This window comes from Contarinia nasturtii, unplaced genomic scaffold (assembly GCF_009176525.2).
Source record: "Contarinia nasturtii isolate CC-2019 unplaced genomic scaffold, AAFC_CNas_1.1 Cnas_scaffold_414, whole genome shotgun sequence".
Taxonomy (NCBI): domain Eukaryota; kingdom Metazoa; phylum Arthropoda; class Insecta; order Diptera; family Cecidomyiidae; genus Contarinia; species Contarinia nasturtii.
In genome coordinates, this window is record NW_022197768.1 from 2,544,312 (window position 1) to 2,565,170 (window position 20,859).

At 34.4% G+C, this 20,859-nt stretch overlaps 3 protein-coding genes across 6 annotated transcripts; 1 reads left to right on the forward strand and 2 right to left on the reverse strand.

Annotated features, from left to right (window-relative positions):
* Positions 1 to 8,807: 8,807 nt before the first annotated feature.
* Positions 8,808 to 11,012, reverse strand: LOC116338709. The gene is made up of 3 exons (XM_031764133.1): positions 10,638 to 11,012; positions 9,402 to 10,508; positions 8,808 to 9,323 (listed from the first exon to the last, which is right to left on the reverse strand). Exons 1-3 carry the CDS (start codon positions 10,666 to 10,668, stop codon positions 9,211 to 9,213), a joined length of 1,251 nt encoding a protein of 416 aa, XP_031619993.1. The 5' UTR covers positions 10,669 to 11,012; the 3' UTR covers positions 8,808 to 9,210.
* A 224-nt stretch (positions 11,013 to 11,236) lies between these two features.
* Positions 11,237 to 13,093, forward strand: LOC116338710 (protein YIF1B). The gene is made up of 5 exons (XM_031764134.1): positions 11,237 to 11,445; positions 11,614 to 12,146; positions 12,221 to 12,344; positions 12,427 to 12,689; positions 12,774 to 13,093. Exons 1-5 carry the CDS (start codon positions 11,412 to 11,414, stop codon positions 12,996 to 12,998), a joined length of 1,179 nt encoding a protein of 392 aa, XP_031619994.1. The 5' UTR covers positions 11,237 to 11,411; the 3' UTR covers positions 12,999 to 13,093.
* A 409-nt stretch (positions 13,094 to 13,502) lies between these two features.
* LOC116338626 (NAD(P) transhydrogenase, mitochondrial-like) lies at positions 13,503 to 20,332 on the reverse strand. 4 transcript variants are annotated; one of them, XM_031764020.1, is made up of 17 exons: positions 20,139 to 20,332; positions 18,171 to 18,298; positions 17,985 to 18,096; positions 17,619 to 17,914; positions 17,399 to 17,433; positions 17,226 to 17,325; positions 16,849 to 17,167; positions 16,734 to 16,783; positions 16,130 to 16,662; positions 15,795 to 16,026; positions 15,593 to 15,732; positions 15,363 to 15,529; positions 14,950 to 15,087; positions 14,720 to 14,883; positions 14,535 to 14,657; positions 13,879 to 14,441; positions 13,503 to 13,811 (listed from the first exon to the last, which is right to left on the reverse strand). In XM_031764020.1, the coding sequence occupies exons 2-17, from the start codon at positions 18,256 to 18,258 to the stop codon at positions 13,668 to 13,670; spliced, it is 3,204 nt and encodes a 1,067-aa protein (XP_031619880.1). In that variant the 5' UTR covers positions 18,259 to 18,298; positions 20,139 to 20,332; the 3' UTR covers positions 13,503 to 13,667. The 4 variants fall into 4 exon arrangements, with proteins under 4 accessions (XP_031619880.1, XP_031619877.1, XP_031619879.1 ...); XM_031764017.1 differs by having other exon boundaries at positions 18,171 to 18,392; XM_031764019.1 differs by lacking the exon at positions 20,139 to 20,332 and adding an exon at positions 19,910 to 20,085 and having other exon boundaries at positions 18,171 to 18,300.
* Between the last annotated feature and the right edge of the window lie 527 nt (positions 20,333 to 20,859).

A 20,859-nucleotide genomic window follows, 5' to 3' on the forward strand; every position in this document is an offset into this window, starting at 1 on the left:
CTACGACGGTGCGATTTTAACTCCCATCCGACACGAAAAAAAAACAACAACAACACACAAAATGTGTTTTCGAAGTGACGAAAAAAAAACGCATTGCAAAAATTGGTGGCAAAGAGAGATAGATAGTGGTTTAAAAAAAGCTACGATCACGATACAAACGGTGGTTGTATCAATAACACTGGTAAATGCATGTTGTATTGCGGCGTGCGCGCTTGCGTACACACATTGTTGAAAACAATCAACGCTTAAACGCAAATAAACGACCAACAAAACCACATAAACGGACTATAGTGCTTTTTTATACTTATTTTAACATTCATTCATTCATTTTCTTATATCGAATTATCTTACTTCTTACTTCTTGTTACATCGTTTGCTTGTTACTTGTTAGCTTCAAACAATCTAATGCTATGTGTGCTTATACACGCATACGCATTGCTGAAGTATACCTTTACCGCCAATATAGTTTATTCACTGCACAATATCAAACACAGTACTAGGCTCTTTTTTAATATATAGACAACAGCATACCAATATGGCTTATGGCTTTTGGCTCTTGAGACTCGCGCTCTAAACATATCGTCCAACACGATCCATTCACGAAAAAAAAATATACCACAACCAAAATTAACAATAGAGTGTCTCGTTGACTTTTTTTTATTCAAACATGAGCTCAGTACAGCCATTGATTGAGAGTGTACTGAAAACCGAAATATTCCCATAGCCCAGACGTGTTATTAACAACACTCATGCAAAGTGTGCAGAAAACTAAGATTTGTCAATACATTTGGTAGTAGGCACGAAACAATATTGTTCTCTTATTTTGTGCAACATATATTATCTTGTCGAATTCAGAACGAGGGCCAAAGACCACGAAAAGCAAAAAATATATATGAAACAACAGCAAATACAAACAACAACACCTTCAAGTAACAAACCAATTCCTTCGAATAGTAAATCTGAAGATTTTTGATTAAATTAAGAATCGAAATTTCAATACCCATGGCTGCATTATTCACGTCGAGTAAGACAAATTTTGAGGCAATAGCGACAGCCACAAAACTTACAAGAAATGTCTCTATTGATGCCAGTATTAAAGCCCATTAGGCATTTGAGGCGCTGCGTTGAAATAAGAAAACCAGAGATCTATTATGCATCAACGATATTCTACTATTTCATTTCGTATAAATGCTCACGTCAATATTACAAGTTAATCAGTCGAGTTACGGTTGAATGTTTACATGGGTGCTAATGGTATCGCTATTGTCGCCGTTGTCTATTTCTTTTTTTTTACTCTCTGTTTTCTATAAGCAATGCACTGCAAAGTTATGTGTTGAGAAACATTATTTTGTCTGAGTTGAGCCCGAGCTTTGCACTTTTGGTTATAGTTTTTACCAAACCAATAAAAGACAATGAAGCGCAAATGCAAAAAAAACGATGAACAATCAATCCGTCGGCGAAAAAAAAAATGAATAAATGCATTTCAATATGCCCGAAAGTCTCGTGCAAAACTCCATTATTACATAAGGTTGTATGCGACTGCGCGGCAAACTGTTTTCAAAAGCCACAATTGCACCAACAACAATTAAAATAGAGAACGCGACATTAGAAATTTTATAAGTCGGCCCACATTGTTTTGCAATTTATGCACATTTTGTAGGTTTGACCGTGATTGTTAGCGCATTAGATCGCGATTGTATCCGTTAACTGATGTCCCATGATCGTGAATTTGCAATAGCTAAAGCAAAACTTGTTGCTATCTTGTTTTTTCGTGCGATGCATGTGATTTATTTTCAAAAATCAGTTACATAATCGAGAAAACATAACACCTTTGATAACTTTGTGACGATATTTTATCATATTCGATTTTAATGTACGTGTCCTTAAACATTGTATGCATTTTGTAACTAAGAAAAACGCATTTTTGATCATCAGTTTCAACATTTTTAAATAGAAATGCACTTTCCATCGATGAGTTCGATCGACATATATAGCCTCATGTATCATGCCTGGATACTCGATTACTGCCGTTTAACTTATAAAACTATGAACGGGACCAATTCCAAATAATAACTCTAAATAACCACAAAATAACCGAAGAAAATGAGAACGATAGTACAAGATACATTCCTTTCTTTATACCTATGCTTTTTGGAGTAAATGTTGCTTTATATAGAGATTTCTACTGGAGAAAAAATTGAGTAGCCAAACAGATAGCGGAAAAGCTTTTATTATGGCGTGAATTAGACTATAAAAGAACTAGAAGCTGGCGGTAAAGTTTGTAGGGTTTGTAGTAAATGGTACACATACACGACATTTAGAATGGACAATTTACATTTGAAATTGGTGAGAGAACATTTTATTAAAGATAAAATATTGGAACTACTTAATGGTCAAGTATACAAACGACAACAACAATATATGAAACGACAACAACAATAACACGCATTTTCAATGTCAAAATTTTCGTCTCAGAGTGAGTCGACATTGGTGACAGTATTTTGAAACATATTTTGTGATCCATATTCATCGTATATGTTCCTATGTGTAGTTCTATATTTGATCTAGTTCACATTGACGGTTGGAAATATTCTTCAAATCGTTTATGTCCACTGTAATGGATGCTGACTGTTGCATGTACCTTATAATGGACAAGTATAGCAACATGGCGACGTTCAAATAAATTTGAAAATCTCATCACCACTGTCGCCACCATCTGGCTCTTTAGTAGGGATTTCATACCGACGAGTATACATCGTCTGGAAATTTGAGACCGAATCAAATTCAATTCTCTCCTTATTAACTTATTCTTTTCTATTTGAATACATGTCAAAAAAGCGCTTTTTTGGAGATTGAACGCATTTTTCACGCCTTTTTAGATGTAATTTATACCTGTGAACAGTAAATTATGTGCTAAATGGCAAGTTTCAGCTTGGATATGTGGCCGGCCGGTAACTTTTCTATAAATCACAATAGGAATTGATCAAAAGAACGTTCGTCACAAGACTTTCACGTTTAGACACATATAAATAGAGACTCATTTATTTAAAAAAAAAAGGAATGTCAAATGGATGAAATGTTCAAAAAGTAATAAACGTTGAATGAGTAATTTGATTGCTCAACTGCATACAATCCACAAGACTCATTAATAAAAACCATAAATCGATTAAGGTTAATTTTGATCATGTGATTTTCACTTTTATTATATAAAATTCGATCAAAAACTAAAATGATTGAGTTTAGTCTGAGCTTACGTGTTTAATTGTGCTGCATTTGGCGCGTGTGTGTTTTTGATCGAAATGATTTGCATCGAAATGAAAATATGGTCGCTTATTCGACGTTGTGCTGGCGTGTGTACAAAAAAAGCCATGCATCGCACACATGTGAGCAGTATTAATCATAATCGCACATTTTACTGCGGCGATTTATGGAACAATGAAAAATATAATCAACTTGTGACATTCGTGTTTTATTTCGCATATTTCGTTTACTGTGCAGCGTGTTTTTTCTTCGTCTATCATCCGTTTACTCTGCACTTTTATGACATAGATTTTGTATCGATAAAATTTTAATTGAATTGAATGCAACTTTTTTTTTATTCGGTCGTTCATTTGCTGCTGCGGCCGCTATTGTTTTAATTCCTTTTGTGAGCCTAGCCATAGCTATGCCATAAGCGCACGTTCATTTGTCATAATGTTTGTAAGAATGTGAAAACCAAAAACTCGATCTCATTTCAATCAATTGATTGGGCTGCAGTAAAAAGTTGTCACATGAGGTTCGTGTATTATGATGTTAAGCGTGAAAAATTCAATAGGTGTTGCAAGGTCATCACTTTTGTTGAATGCATATGATTGCTCTATTTTCTTGGTCGATTTAAAGGTCAATCGTTTACGAAAAAAATGACTCTTTTCTATCTATTTGAAAGTTCTATCTATTTTAATCATATTGAATGTCGATTTTACTGAAATCATTTACAAACATCATGGTAAAACCACTCCCCCCCCCGAAACTTCGGGAAATACTTGGGAAATAAGTCGGCTTTATTCTATTACGTTGCTTAATTATTGATTTAAAATCAATATGATGGTGGAAAAAATCAACACATGCGTACAATGTATGCAAAAAACAAACATGTGAAACTTGATTTAACTGGCCGTTGATGATTGCAATTGATAAACTATTATTGAGTCAACACGTCAACACGTTGACTTTGTCGTTTTAACAATATTATAGCCTTTTGCTCCCATAATTATTGGAGATTAGCGATAATTGATGACGAAAATTGAACAGAAAAAAAAAACACTTGAAATGAATTCTGCGCCGTAAGCTTAGAGCGAGAATGAATGGTACAATCTTTTTTTTTCAATGATTTTCCTTGAAGGAAATCGGATCCTACATGTTGTTCAATTACCCATGCATTCCGTACCATTGAAAAATATACCATTGTAAGTTGTAATTGATAAATGATTACTTGGCTCTTGTTTGCATGCAAAGATAACGAGTTAATAAAAAAAAATCGCGATATAGCAATATCATTGAAAATGGAATGGAGTGCGTCAATGAGGAAAATCAACATTGAGCGAGATTAATTTTTTTTATTTTCAGTTGGAAGAGTACTTATGTTGTGTATATTTGAGGTCTTATGTGCGTGCGTTTATTTGGCACTTCGACATCAATGGATATACCAAATATTTCAACATCATTTACGCGTTTTGTGCTCCGAATCTCTTTATTTTTGTCGAGACTTTTTTTTTCTCGCCCGTCAATTACCACTTTTCAATAAGGTAAATAATAGCAGATGCAGCATATGTGGCAATATCTTTCGAATATATTACGGTTTTTAGTTTTGGTTGTTGTTGTTGTTGTCGCTCAATCGCTTTTTTTTTGGTTGTGTGGTGTGATTGGTAGATTTATGTGATCGCCGATTGCGATTTGTCAACGGAAATCAAGTAGCGACCATTGAGTTAACGAACATTCGATTCAATTTTAAGATGCGTGAAGAATTGATCAGAAACAAAAACAACATTAAATATACTCTCATGCTATTCGAACGAAGAAATTGAGCGCAGTGTTAAATGAAAAGCAGAGGACAACTGCACGACCGTTAAACGATACAATTTTTATAATTTCGATCTAAAAATGTCCGCTATTTTTTAATTGATCAACTAGCGCAATAAAAATATGACCAAATTCCATATTCGCATAGAAATATGCTGTGCGTGAGCGCGACACTGACTTCGTTCACTACAGTATGAGGCGATTTCGTCTCTCTCTCTCTATGTGTGTGTTTTGGTCATTATAAACACCGAAATGACCAGCAATACACTTTTAATTTTCCACGTTTCCATTTTGCGTTGAACTTTTATGCTACTTACAAATCATTTTTCAGTGCGACAATTTTGTCATAAACTTTGCTGCATTTTATTCTCTTCTGCAAATTGTAATGTGTTTAGCTTTTTTTCCTACATCGTATTGGCATACGTGCCAATCGGATCGCAAACACTCCATTGCGGAAAATCATGTTTCCAAGAGAAATAGAGAGACGAAAAAAAAACAACAACAACTCAATAGCTTGTCTTGATGGTGATGATAATTATGATAGTTTTTGACAGCAGAAATGAGCTTCAAGAATTCAAGTTTTAATTTGCTGCCCTAAATGATTGTCGAACACATTGCAAAACGTTGATTTTTAGCAAAAATTTGAATACATTATAAAGCAAAAGGTGGGAAACGCTCTAGACGATCGCTCTATTCGATTTCGCACAATAGATCCGTACACTTTGATCGTATGTAAAATTTCTTGATGAATGCGTTTTTTTGGTGCGTAAAATTACAACTCAAAAAGTATATGAGACCAATTGCAACACACACACACACACCATTCAATAAGGTTTTAATAATTAACGATAAAATCGCTAAATAACTTTTCATCTCGATCATATCGTATGTGCGTTTATGCGATGCAATGTTTGTCACATGGAAATATCAAACACAGGCCACAGACGAAGCGAGGCCTGCACAAACAAAAAATAAAATAAAATAAATGAGCATTTCAAGTCGAATGCAAAAAGCGAAGTATAAACAAAATACTTTGAAAAAAAAAAATGTCGTACGAATTGCATCGACTTGTACTGGCTGTTGTTAATTAAATGTCTATCACAATTAATTGATTTCAGTGTTGTTTCTCTTATTAATATTTTTTTGTTGTTGCTCGTTTAGTGATTGGAATTGGTTCAATCTCTCGACGAGGAAAAATTGAATCAGGCAAATAAATGATTTTATGTGCTATATGTTATAATAACGATACTGTCATTAACGCACTCCATAAATATTCTGAAACAACCATCAAAATGCAAAACATGCATAAGTTATCAGTTTAGATTAAGAACAAACATAAAAAAGGGGCGAATGCAAAATATAATATATGCACGCAATACTTTGTGTGTGTTTTTTTTCCTGCCAATTTCGAGAGGGAGAGAGAGCGTGAAGAAAAAAAAGAATTTATTTGTTGCTTAACCGATGCTAACAACGGTTACTGTATATAACAAACAGACGGCGCGTTGTTTTTTTTTCTCTTCTGTAAATTGTCTTGTTGTTGCGATTGCATTGGATAAACATTGAAAAATCCTGTAACGTATAATTTATTTTGGTTGGTGTGTTGCATTGGGGCTTGCATTGAACGCGAACGATTCATATTTGAACATGTTGTGAGTTAGGTTAATTGGTTAACAGAGCACGGTATTTGTGGTATCTAAGAAATGGAATTTCGCTATTCAACCCTACGATATCTGGCAGTTTACGTTTTTTTTTTTTTGGTTTTTCATTGCAAACATAATGAATCGTTTTATTTTGCCGTTTAAACGCTCTTTCTCCGCTTTGCTATATCTCTTTTTTTTTCTCAAAAATGAATTTGAGATTGGCAAATCGATGAAATTTTTCAATTATTAATATAAATCATTGCGTTTTTGCGAACTTATAAATTTCTGACGTTTGTGTCTCTGCTCCGTTTGGAATCATTGTTACCTTTGTACAAGCTGCACAGAGTCTTTCGTGAATTACTCAAGTCATAATCAAACACACCGAATAAGGTTGCCACCAATATTCAAACCATGGCATTGCGGCCCGTTTATCTCGCATTTTCTCTATGCATATTTGCATCGACCAAGAACGACGCATGTGAAACTCTTTGCAAATTGAAACATTTGAACAATTCGCATGGTGATTTTCATGCGGAGACCATAAATTTATTTATATTTTGGCTATTTTTCATATTGACTAATACAACTGTTGACTATTATTATTCGATTTTTGATTAACATTGTTGTTTGTTTGCTCTTTTTTTAGCCGCCGTTTTGGTCAATTGATTCTTTTTTCTGCTCAATTGGTAGAATAATTTAAATAAAATGTATTTTTTGGGCTCAACATGAATGATGTGTTGAATATGAATGCACTTTGGAAAATCGATTGCATAACATCGACGTATTACCGGCGCAAAAAGCAAAGAGAAGGAGAAAAAACGCACCGGCTGAAAAAACATGTTCAAGAGCTTAATGGAATAGAATAAATGCTAATGTAATAATTGACGCCTCTCAATATATTTAAATTGAATGGCCCATTTTTTCTCATTATTATGGCTGGAATGAAAATTTGCAACAATTTTTATAAAATGTCACTATTAAATAATCGCACAGAAGATCCACAGCCCACGCGATAACACTTTCAATGAATCGATTCAATCGATTTTTCGAAAATATCGCTATTAATACATTAGACTAAATGCATTTATTTAGTTGCATATCGTGGTTATTACCATGCGATTGTATTGTTGGCTGTGGTCTTAACATGATTTATGAAATTCGTTTCAATAGATTTCTCAGCCATAATTTTCTGGTTAAAAAATAAAAACAAATAACACTGTACATTTAATTATACGTATTATATGACGTTGCACTTGGATTGGACATCAGTTAAACTCGAACTGAAAAGAAGGTAAGAATGTGTGTGTACCACGAACTCAGACAGTGAGACGGACAAAAAAAGCGGCTGCAACAATTGTCTAATGAATAACATAAGAATATGAGAGCAACATGGATTTTCAGGTGATTTTATCACAACTGATCCGACGGCCTGCCTTTAAGGTCTAATGTATTGCATTATATATTTTTTTTTGATGAAATGGCAAATGGCCATTGTTGCATTTTGTGTGCGGACAAAACCTATTACAAAATCATTTTCTTATATTTATGAATTTTTAAGCGGCGCATGCTGTACACCGAATGTAAATATTCATTGCATATACCAACCGACGTGCATAGACAAAACAGAAAAACAACCATACAAAACAATACTATAATTAACGATAACAGATTAACGCTACCAGATAAACATATACGTATATTTTTACCAGTTTATTGTAGACACCAAAATGTGACCGCTAATCCATCGTATGCAAATACCGTTGTCGTAAACTTGAACAGAATAAAAGACTACCTCTGTTTATTACACCATTCTAATTGTAAATTTAGAAAAAAGAACATGCACTCGCCAGCCAAATCGACGCGGTTTCAATTTCACAATGTAAGCCTTCAAGTAAGTGCTTTTATGCAGCGAATTTCTTTGCATTTATTCAACGAATTTTGTATCTTTTTCTTTATTTTTATTAGAAGCCAACATAATTGGCATAAAATGTTTAGTAGAAAAATTCTCTTATTTTGAGAATTATTCTGTGAAAATATACGAATTTATGGTAAATGTAAAAAATGTAAATGAAATACTAATGAGCTAAAAAAATAGTTCAAAATGTTGCTGTTTTTTATTAAATTCAAATTTGTCGTGTCATCAATATTTTCAACAATACAATACAAGACGACAAGATTTTTTTTTTTTTGCTTCCATTAAGAACAAGATGTCATTCAGACTCAACAAATAGAATTTATTCTGAATTCAGATATCTTGATTTGAATGTATGCGTTTATATTATTATTTTTATCTCCCTATTGATGATTAAATTCTATTCCTCATTGCTATTTTCGATTTGTTCTTGTGTGTGTATAAATTCTAGCGGAAAAAAATGAATTCCAAAAATATTCATAGTATTTATCCGAAGAAGAAAATATTAAATGTTTTTTTTTTTTTATGAGAAATGGTTTTGTTGAATGTCAATTCAATTTTGTTTCCTTTCAAAATGACTGTTTTCAATTCGTAAATTGGTTATGTGCTGACTTTGACTTGTTTCTGACGATTTTTCAACCGTTCAATAGCTTGACGTCGTTTTTCAGCTATTTCCTCCTTAGTACACTTTTTTTCTTGGGTTGATGGGAATGCTAATTGGGGAAAAGCGAAAACAAATTGCGATAAAAATTAATGAGATAAAAAAAGCGAAATTAAATCAATATACATACCCGAATGTTGTTTGGCAGAAATGTTGTTGTTTTTTGTAGATGGATTAATTAATCGGTTTGTGATTGGCATGCTTTCATGACGTGTGAAACTTTTCCGATTTAGATGAGTGTTATCCACGTACTTGGATTGTTGTGGCTTAAATGTTTTCGGTGTTGTTGATGATGATGTGCTCGGTTTTTGCGGCTGTTGCGGCATTGATTTGTGCCGAGTAAATTTGGCCGATGTATTCAGCGAGCCTGTAATGTCCTCATCAAAATCAATATCTTTAACTAAATCGTCGAAATCGTCAACTAAATTCCAATTGCTGCCACTGCTCGTACTACCGCTGCCACTTGCCTTTATTTCGGGTGCCGAATTGGCTTTCTTCACACTTGATCTATTCGATTCCGATACGGTCTGTTCACAAGGAGCTGTAGCCTGTACTGGCATTTTACATGTCAATAAAATGTGATCGAAATCCGAATCATTCAATAAATCATCGGCTAAATTGTCACCAATTGTACAATTTTGTGTGCTTGTCATTTTTGGCGGCTCCACATTTCCATCCTGCATAGAAACGTCCAAATTATCACTACACCCAGCGTTATATGCGTGAGCAGCTCCTTCCAAATTGTTTGGATAGCCCGTATCCGACTCTGTATTTGACTTATCATTATAAATATTATCACATGATGTATCCGACTCGGTGTCGGCTTGCATTTTACGCATTTCTTCTTGAAATTTGTACAGGCCTTTTGGTGAATGTGTTTCGGGTTCAGCTACTAATATTGGTGATGATGTTGTAGCTGTTTGATTATCCTTACTGTTTCGCTTAAATCGTTGCAAGCTTGAAATCTGTGCTATACTTCCATTTGTTGTTGTTCGTTTTAGTTTGGATGTTTTATTTGTTGGACGATTTGGTGTATCGCTTTTCCACTTCCATGCTATATTGATTGTTTCTTGCGACAACACCGGTGAATCGTCATTTATCACGTTTGCATTACTATTGCCCAACATAAATCGATTTCGTCGTGTTGGTGGTGTGCTCAACATATTCGCCGAATCCTGCATCGTTTTCTTTGTAAGTAAATGGGCATTTTTACTGATCGATGTTTTTGGCGATGAATCTAAAATGAATACAACACATAAATTTTATTTTTGTTGTTGTTTTTGCCATTTTTCTATTGTTTGGCATCCAATCACTTTTACGATTTCTCATTTAAAATCAAAATTTTATTGGATTTTTTTCTACTTACCAATGCCGATGCGTTTCCTTCGTGTTAACATCACAGCTGAATATTTCAGTTCTTTTTCAAGTAAAAAAAGAGAGACAAATCAAATTCACGAAAACATAGAGAGAACCATAGACCAATGGCTATTGATGCTTGTTTCACTTGTCGTGACCAATATATGTATAGAAACAAAGAAAATTCGTTTCTACGAATTGTCAAACTGACATATAAATCACAACTGAATAATTCAATCACTTTTTACACGAAGTTTCTTTCGATTATCGCAGTAGCACGTTTTTCGTTTCCAAACGAAACAAATCCAAACGTTAAAATTCAATTCAATGCACAATGTGTTTTTGTTGAATGTTTTAGTTTTTTTATTCTTTTTTTAGTGCGTTCAATTGTCAGTTAATCGTTGAGTTTGCCGCACTTTTCCAAGTATCTTCTGCAATGCGACCGATTTTATTCGTGTGCGTTATATTGGTAGAACTGATTTCGCAAGACATTTTTTGAATCGGTTGGCTGCAATGACAGTTGATTGCTTGATTCAGCTTTGTGTATGTGTGTGTATGTGTGTGTGTATTTTCTTCGTTGAATCAAGAAAAGAACGGTCTATGCAGTGACAGTTTTCGTTAAGTTGTAATAAACGATGATGTGTAATGTCAAATCGTTTCCAACAAATTGATAATATTTTGCAGTTTTGTTGTACTATTTTCAAGCAATATCGAATTTAAAAAAATAATTTAAATACCAGATTTATAACACGGTACCCAAGTGGAATTTTATCTGATAAATACCATGAATTACAATTCAAAACATGGTGAAGGAGCACGTAAGTTAAAAATGAAAAAGAATATACCAGAGAATATATATTATATGTCATAGACAATTCTATTTTTAATTGAATGCGTTGCAAAATTTAATTAAGTTAATAAGCGGAACGATTGCTGAGATAAATGTGAATTTGAATGAATTTTTTGTTGGTTTTCTTTTTATTTAGCTGGTGTTCGTCGGATACAAAGAGTTGTTGATAACAGTGCCATGAACTTCGCATCGGCACCGCCACAAAATTCATACGTACCAAATACAATTCCAGCGGATAATAATAGCGCTGCATACAATTACAATGATCAAGTAAATATGAATCAAAATGCTTCATTTGCACCGAACTATTCGAACCAACCATCAAACACATACTATGAACCTTATAACAATGCGGCACCACAGTACATACAACAACCGCAACAACCACAAATAAATGCCGGTCCCGGTCCCGGTCCAGCCATCTTCAATCCAAACGCTCCAATTAACACAACGAACAATTTTCCAAATCAATTTGCAATGCTTCAACAACCGATCGTTCAGGACATGGCTCTACAGTATGGCCAACGTTTGGCTGACCAAGGAAAACAATTTGTTGATACACAAGTCGAAAAATATGTATCAATGACACAATTGAAATACTATTTTGCCGTCGATAACAATTACGTGGTGAAAAAATTAATTTTACTTCTATTTCCCTACCATCATCGGGTGAGTTCTAACTAAATCGATTTCCGTTTTGTCCATCGAAATGAACAATTTTTTTTTTTTGTTCCGTTCTGTAGGACTGGTCATTGAAGTATGATCAAGATAATCCGGTTCAACCACGTTACGACCTAAATGCGCCCGATTTGTATATTCCAGCAATGGCATACATTACATTTGTCGTTTTAGCCGGTCTTGTTTTGGGTAAATTGAATTTCATTTTTTTTATATATATAATTTGCTTCTATTTTTATTCACTTTCGATTGCTATTTTTTCTTCGTTTAGGTATGCAAGACAAGTTCACACCAGAAATGTTGACGCTAACATTATCGAGTGCATTTGCGTATAATGCTGCTGAGTTGATCATTTACTTAATCACATTATATGTGTTTAATTTGTCATCAATCATGAAAAAATTCGATCTAGTGGCATTTTCCGGTTATAAATTTGTGGCCATCAATCTATGCATCTTAGTTAGCATCGTTTTTAAAAGTTTTGGATATTATTTGGCACTTTTGTACACTGGCCTTTCGCTATCCTTTTTTATGGTAAGACATCAAATCTATTGGTATAAATTTGCCTTTTTTTAAATTTAAATATTAAATTTGTTGGTATCGATGGTTTTCTTTCAGTTGCGTACATTAAAAGCAAAAATGATGCGAGAATCAACGAGTACTGTTTCATATGATGCATATGGTAATGTTCAACAAGCCGACGTACACACGGACTATTCGATTGGACGGAAACGTAAATTGTATTTCCTGATGATTATTTCGTTTGCACAACCAATTTTATCATTTTGGTTGTCATGGCATTTAATCCCAAGCAAAACCGTTGAAGTGGCGGCGTCAATCTAAAGTAAAAATTGAAAATCTCTTTCATTAAACAATAACTCATTGAATAGCATTGCAATTTACAAATAGAAGCGTTTATGGGTCATTGAAAATGTAAACTTTTGTTTTTATTCGCTGTTGGTTCAGAATGTTTCTTTTTGGTTGGCGGCGATTAATTTGTACCACTTCTTCCATTGAAATCGCTGAATAATTATTATATATTAAATATACACGATATTACAAAAATAAATAATTATTTTTAATACATATACTTTTGGCCTTTTCATACTACTTTCAAACTGAATTTTATTGCATATTCAAAGAAGTTTTTGGATACAATTGTTTACGATCTAGCTGATCCTCACAATCTGGACATTTCTGATCATATTCAATATATATAAAAAGACAACTAAACATTTTTGGGTATCGATTTCCATGTTTATTACCATTTTGAATGGTAATATCGTAATACTAATATTCGATGAATAATTCTTTACATTTTAACACCGAAATCACAAAAACCACGTGTATCAAATGGAAAATTCGCAATTTATTTTTATTTTTATTCATAAACTTATAATAGGAAAATACATGACATAATCAAAATAAGGAAAATCGATTTATCGTTATAATTAACTATAGTTAATCTTCAATATGCATAATTGAACAAATGAAATGTATGAACATTATTTTTTAGTAAATGGTTTTAATTTTGGACAAGAGGTCATCGCACACTTTCTTTGCATCGCCAAGTAACATCGATGTGTTTGGCTTGTAGAAAATTGGATTGTCAACTGCAGCATAACCAACGCCAAGCGATCGTTTGATCACAACCACCTAAACCAATCACGAGAATTATACATATAGATCAAATGAATGTTAAATTAAGATTTTCAAATAGTACCTGATCGGATTTCCATACACGAAGTACTGGCATACCAGCTATAATGGAATTGGGATCATCTTCGGCGGCACTATTGACGGTATCGTTGGCGCCAATCACAAGTGTTAGGTCGGTGTCATCAAAATCATCGTTTATTTCATCCATTTCAAGGACATCGTCATATGGAACTCCAGCCTCAGCCAATAGAACATTTAATTGTCCCGGCATTCGGCCAGCAACCGGGTGAATTGCAAATCGTACTTTCTTCCCTTTGGACTTTAAAATGGAAACAAGTTCAGCAAGTGGATATTGTGCTTTTGCAACACAGAGGCCATAGCCTGGCGTAATGATAATATTCTTGGCACTTTTTATCAAATCAATGCAACTAGGTACATCTAATTCAGTATGGGTGCCAGTAATTTTCATCGCTTCGCCTGTTCCAGTTGATGATGTTCCGTAACCGCCGAGGATAACATTCGGCAAGGATCGATTCATTGCTTTACACATGATGTAGGACAAAATCGCACCAGACGATCCAATTAACGCACCGACAATGGTCATGAGATTGTTATTCAACATAAAACCTGATTTTTTTTTTAATTGACAGATATTTTTTCCGATTAAAATAAATTTAAAAATAGAATATCAAGTTCAGGGTTTCATTTAAATATGTTCACCTTCAGCACAGAGTGCCCATCCGGAATATGAGTTTAACACAGTAATAACAACAGGCATATCAGCACCTCCAATTGCCGATGTTAGTGTTACTCCCATGATACTTGATAAAAGAGATGTTGCGCCTAAAAATTGAATATCATTATGTTTTTTCGTTTTAAATCTTGTGAAAAGTAAACCTTTGTACCTAAAATAGCCAATCCGCCGCTCAATGATGGATCTGCATAGAATGCAGCCATTGCCAAAGCATTGGCACCAAGTAGACCAGCATTTATGTAATGTCGACCAGGCAACAACAACGGAGATGAGCTCAATAAGCCTTGTAATTTTCCATAGGCCACAAGGGAACCACTGTCGCATAATTATGATAGCGTTCATTATTTGAATTACGAAAATATTTCTCAATAAAAATAATACCTAAATGTGACTCCGCCAATGTATGTTCCAAGTATAAGTGCAGTTCGTAAAACATTTGCAGCTGGATCGGTGGCCAATGTGGGGAAATCATGCATGTAGGTTGCAACACATGTTAACACAGCTGCCAAACCAACCAAACTGAATAATGCAAAACCAAAATTTTATTTAAATTCAATGACGAAAAAGGTGTAACAAATTTTCTACGATTTACTTTATGTTCAATGAAATATAACGCAAATGAAAATGAGACAATTAAAAGAAAATTAAGATAAAAAAAAAACATTAATTAGCTATGAGATCTGTTTTCTCGGTTTGGCTGCTTTTCGCAATTAGCTATCTATTTTTGTGATTATCGCACTGGTGCAGAGCTAACACCTTTTGTAACTTAATCACATCAATGACTCGATATATACCTGTGAAAACCAGCAACTAATTGAGGTAGATCAGTTATTTGAATTCGTTTTGCAATCACACTTCCAAGTCCACCGCCCAATGCAGCCACACCAGCCACTTGCAGTAACCCATCAATAGTGGGTGACATCATGCCGAGTGTCGCCGCGATTCCACCGCTCACGCCCATCTATTAAATTATTATAAATATTTGTTTTTAAATGGAAAAGGGATTTTTTTCTGCAGTACGTACAATTCCAAGTGCATTTCCTAAACGAGAAGTCTTTTGTGATGACAAACCACCAAGAGCACCAACACAACATAAACTAGCTGCCAAATATGCCATTTGATGGATTTCGGGGAAATTTGCTAGCGTGGCGTAACCATATCCACCTATTTTAAGCCATTGAAATTAGCTATCTATTTCTTTTAAATGGAATCAATTCGATTCTTACCAAAAAAACCAAGTGCTGGAATTGCATATAATTTATTGTATTCTGGTGGATCTTCGGGTCTTTTGAACATGTCGAGCATTCTCTGTGTAACTAAAAAGCCACCGAATATATTTACAAATGAGATTAGAGCAGCACTGGCGCCTAGAGCTTCAATTGCATTCGTTGGAACCAAATGATCACCCATCAATAAAATTCCACCAACGGCCGTAATACCGGAAATCGCATTGGTAACCTTGCATTGAAAAGTGTATTTTAAAGAGACATTTCGCATCAACGATGTGCTCATGAAATTAAAATTCATATTCAATCGAATGAATAATAAAAAGAGGTCTTACCGACATCAATGGGCTGTGCAATGCCGGTGTAACGCCCCAAACAGTGTGATAACCAACAATGCCAGCCAATCCAAATGTGGTCAGCATAGTTGTAAATGCTGGATTCGGCGAGGCACATCCCAAACCAATCATTGTTGCCATTCCCCCGGTGTACACCAAACTATTTTTCAATGTGTCTTTAAATGGATCGGGTGCGGGAAGACTCTTCACTTCGGCTGGCTTCTTTTCTTGTGCGGCTGGTGCCGGTGACGGTGCTTTTGATACGCTTAACATTGGTGGCGGCCACAGTAATTCGCCATTCTTCAATATAATACTGCCTCGTACAACTTCATCTTCCAAATTAATATTGAAATGCTCCTTTTCACCAATCGACAATAGGAATTTTGAAATGTTATTTGCATATAATGTTGAACTTTGTGTGGGCAAGCGACTTGGCAAATCAGTTAGGCCAACATGGACGACATCGTGAATTGTTTTAACTTCTCCGGGAACTGTTGTTTCAACATTTCCGCCCGTTTCAGCGGCTAAATCGACTAAAAACGACAACAATTTCATAGAATTTCATTCAAACGTTTTCAAATACGACATTTCAATCTATAGCTACCAATAACACTTCCAGGTTTCATAAGCTTTACATGATCCTTCAAAATGAGGCTGTTGAAATAAAAAAAAATCGAATTTTGTTTTTACACGGATACTAAAAGTGCCGGTAAACTTACATTGGTGCCCTTTTTCCTGGAATCAATGCTGTCGTTATTATCACATCCACATCTTTACACTGTTCAGCAAATAAGGCGTGTTCAGCATCGATAAATGCTTGTGACATTTCTTTACTATATCCGTCGGCAGTAGCTCCTTCTTCCTTAATATTTATTGTAAGAAACTCGGCGCCCAAACTTTCAACCTGTTCTCGTACGGCTGATCTTGTGTCAAATGCACGAACAATAGCTCCCATATTTTTGGCTTGAGCGCATGCAGCTAAACCCGCGACTCCGCCTCCAATGACCAAAATCTTTGCTGGAGGAACTTTTCCAGCAGCTGAGGGATAACAAATTTGAAAGAGTCTCTTTGATTTCAACGAAAAAAGAACACAAACCTGTGATTTGTCCCGAGAAAAAACGTGGAAAATGATTGGCAGCTTCGATAACGGCTCGGTAACCGGAAATATTGGCCATTGAACTTAAGGCATCAAACACCTGTTCAAATACAAAACAAAACAAAACGAACATAAAAACAATCCAATCCCGTTTATGTCACGTCATCATTTACCTGTGCTCGTGAAATACGTGGAATGCAATCCATTGCTGAAACCATAAAATAATACAACCATTTTAGATTGATTTGATTATTTCGAGAAAAATGTGCGAATAATGTCAATGTCGTTGCACTTTAAAATGAACAATAAATGATTCACTGAAATCTTTTACTATTTATCAATATATAAATTCGATGACGTTTTATAATTTACAAAAACAATGATTTTACGTACCGAATGCGTTCATTTTCTTTGCACTTAGCTTATCAATAAGTGCTTTATTTCTGGCCGGGTATAGAAATGAAATGAGCGTTGAATTATCGCGAAACAATGGAATATCAGAATCGTGTGGTTGACGAACTTTAAGCACAATATCCGATGATAGTGCGGCATTTGAATTGACAATATTTGCACCGGCCTTTGCATAATCGTCATCACGAAATTTTGCCGAAAAACCAGCACCTTGTTCAACATTCACTGTGAATCCTTTTTTCACCAAAGCTGATGTTACGGCCGGCGTTATTGCCACTCTAGAAGAAAAAAATACGAGAAAAATGTCATAAATTCATATCACCTAAATGCTGAGTTCATCAATCACACCTCTTTTCATTCGTCCATTTTTCCTTGCCAACGCCAATTTTTAATTGTTTATACGGAATGCCTTTAATACTTTCACTGGGTTTGGCACTTTTTTCATACACATTCGATGATCCTGAAAGCAAATATTTCGTTTTGATTTCGAATTCATTCGAAGAATTGGAAATTTGAAATAATTGTTGAACTCACTTGAAAACCATCTTTGAGAGTGCAATTGAAGTTTCTGAATTGGATCTGACTTATGATAGCTACATAGACGAAGTAAGCCGCGAGCCATTTTTAGTTAATTTAAATGGCTCCCTTTTTGATGGAAAATACTCTAATACGTAATGCAAACAAACAAAAAATATTCAATTTTTATACAATTCTCGTTTCTAACACACGTAACAGCCAATTTTCACAATTAGTCCACTAAAAATAAAACACACACTTTGAATCACAGAATCTTAAGAATAAAGATTCAATTTTCGTACTGTTCATCGAAAATATAAAATTCATTTAGCATTGATAATGATGATAAGCTTCGGCAAAACACAACGAGGCTGATTAGATGAAAAAGAAACCCACTTCAAATTATTTACATAGAATACGACTAAAAAAATGAAATAATTTTCTACATTGAAAAAAACAAGTGAATTTTATGCGAACATCTAATCTGACTGCGTGCAAGTACTCTTTTTTGGGAACGAGATTTGGTGAACATTCGCTTTACAGCACATTCAAACATGTCTGTATTGTTCAGCCGGTATGTTGAAAATGAGTGCATTTATTTAAGAAAAAAATATACACACTCTCACTGCAAACAAGCATGCTACGAACAGCCGCTCGTCACAACGTTGCCATCGTATGCATGAATTAAACGAAGAATACATAATTTTTAGTTGAAAAAAAAGGACAATTTTATGTACTAATTGAGTGAAAATGAAAGGGCAACTTTGGATCTTTGCTTCTCCTCGTATTTATGGAAATCTCTCGATGAAAGAGCAGGAGATGTAATTCTTACCCATTCATATGTAAATGGTAATTGGAACTTTTTTTTAAATTGATTAAAACCACTTTACAACCGATTTCAACCGTTTTTTTCTTCTTATCGCCGATAACCAAATCTTACAAGTTACACTTATTTTGCTTTCCGACTGATTTTTTGTGTCGCGCTCGTTTGCAAAACATGAACTCAGCTGATTCAACAGCAATTGAAAATAAACTCGTTCGTCAACAATCTAGCAAATTAAATGTATTACTTAGTACAACTATTTCATTCACATTCTATTCGGTTGAAATATGTGTTACTTTGTATTGTGTGATTGAAACAGCGCGCACGTATGTGTGCAACTAAAAGGAAAAGTAAACAGGCTAATGTTCTATATTCAAATATATAGTAATCTGAGACTAGATTAGTTGAAAAAATGTAAACAAAACAACTATTTTCGGATATACTATCAGCCAATTCACACGACAATATCAATGCGAAAGCATACAAAAATAAACATATTAAACGATAATTGTGATTAAGTTTGTGTGCAATAAAATAAAGTGGAACGAATGATGGAAAAAAGTGGAAAAGAGAAGCCAACATTTAACGATTGCATGCATCACAAACGATATCTAACATTTTGAAGGAGGAAGAAGAAGAAATCATTTTAAAAAAAAAATTCGCAAAAACACTTTGCACAACTAAACGTATGCGTATAACAAACATTACATTGTGATATTTTTAGGCAGCTGATTCAGCTCAGGAGGCTCACGTCAGGCGCTGAAATGAAGTCAAAACAATGGAAGTGATTGGTATGGCAATTTTTTAATTCACTCCATTTCAGCGCCTGACATTAGCGCCTTGAGCTAATTCAGCTGGCTGAACATATCTCAATATAATGCCTGGTATATAATGTTTTGATTTCACCCGTGATTCGGTTTCAATTCATCCATACTATGAAGTTGCATCAATCTGTGTGTCTACGTGATCGGAAGGCACTGTGTGTTGCTTGTATTCTATTCAATCATATGTGAATGTTGCTGCTTGCTATTTCAAATGACTCCACATTTTGTCATGGCAATATCAATTTTATTAACGATAAAAATTGCAAATATTTTTCGCAAATAATTAAATTAAATTTTCACTTGATTGCTAAACGAAAACAACTCGATATAATTTCATACGTTTTTAATACTGTTAACAGAAAATATGTAGCCGAAAATCAAACAAAATTTATTATTTGAATTAACGACACCAACGAGTCTTTTTTTTTCACATCGATTGTATCTGTTTTGTAATTAAAAAAAAAAAAATTGTGATCCAGGCGGTCACAATATTATAAGGAATGACGAAAAGAAATAATATACAAGTCCATCAAAACGGGCTCACTGTATGAGACTGAATCCTGTGGTACAATTCAAATATATCAACGAATACTGCTTCGCCGTGGCAATCTGTAACTATAGCTAAAATGAAGAATGAAAAAAAAAACAACAACAAACCGAAAGAAATGAGAGAAAGAGCAAAGTACCAGAACAACAGCATTGGGCAAACAGCTATAGGAGCAACAGCCGACTGTGCAGCACATTGAATAGCTTTGCACATTGAATGAATATATGCGCTACATACACATGCACACTCATATGCAGACCAATTTTGGATTTGTATGCGATGTTTTTTTTTCTTCTACGTTCAAGCGTCTGTTGATCCGAGACAGACGAAACATAAAGAACACAGTCAAAACATTGTAAATATCCATATCGCAATGGAGACACACAAAACCAAAATGTGTACGTGTCTTTTTGTTTATGTTTGATGGCCTCCTCCTCCTTCGAAATCGACTGTTTTGATAATTTACAACGATGACTGTGTTGTCAGTTGAAACGAAACAAATGGAAATTATGA

Excerpts from the sequence above, each read along its gene's own strand:
- LOC116338709 (XM_031764133.1), bottom strand. The coding sequence starts at position 10,668 with ATGTTAACACGAAGGAAACGCATCGGCATTG. Across the intron at positions 10,509-10,637 it reads AAGGAAACGCATCGGCATTG|ATTCATCGCCAAAAACATCG; the intron begins GTAAGTAGAAAA and ends TATTCATTTTAG. Across the intron at positions 9,324-9,401 it reads TTCTGCCAAACAACATTCGG|CATTCCCATCAACCCAAGAA; the intron begins GTATGTATATTG and ends TTCCCCAATTAG.
- LOC116338710 (XM_031764134.1), top strand. The coding sequence starts at position 11,412 with ATGAATTACAATTCAAAACATGGTGAAGGAGCAC. Across the intron at positions 11,446-11,613 it reads AAAACATGGTGAAGGAGCAC|CTGGTGTTCGTCGGATACAA; the intron begins GTAAGTTAAAAA and ends CTTTTTATTTAG. Across the intron at positions 12,690-12,773 it reads TTTCGCTATCCTTTTTTATG|TTGCGTACATTAAAAGCAAA; the intron begins GTAAGACATCAA and ends GTTTTCTTTCAG.
- LOC116338626 (XM_031764020.1), bottom strand. The coding sequence starts at position 18,258 with ATGGCTCGCGGCTTACTTCGTCTATGTAGCTATCATAAGTCAGATCCA. Across the intron at positions 18,097-18,170 it reads CTCTCAAAGATGGTTTTCAA|GATCATCGAATGTGTATGAA; the intron begins GTGAGTTCAACA and ends ATTTGCTTTCAG. Across the intron at positions 17,168-17,225 it reads TTTCTCGGGACAAATCACAG|CTGCTGGAAAAGTTCCTCCA; the intron begins GTTTGTGTTCTT and ends GTTATCCCTCAG.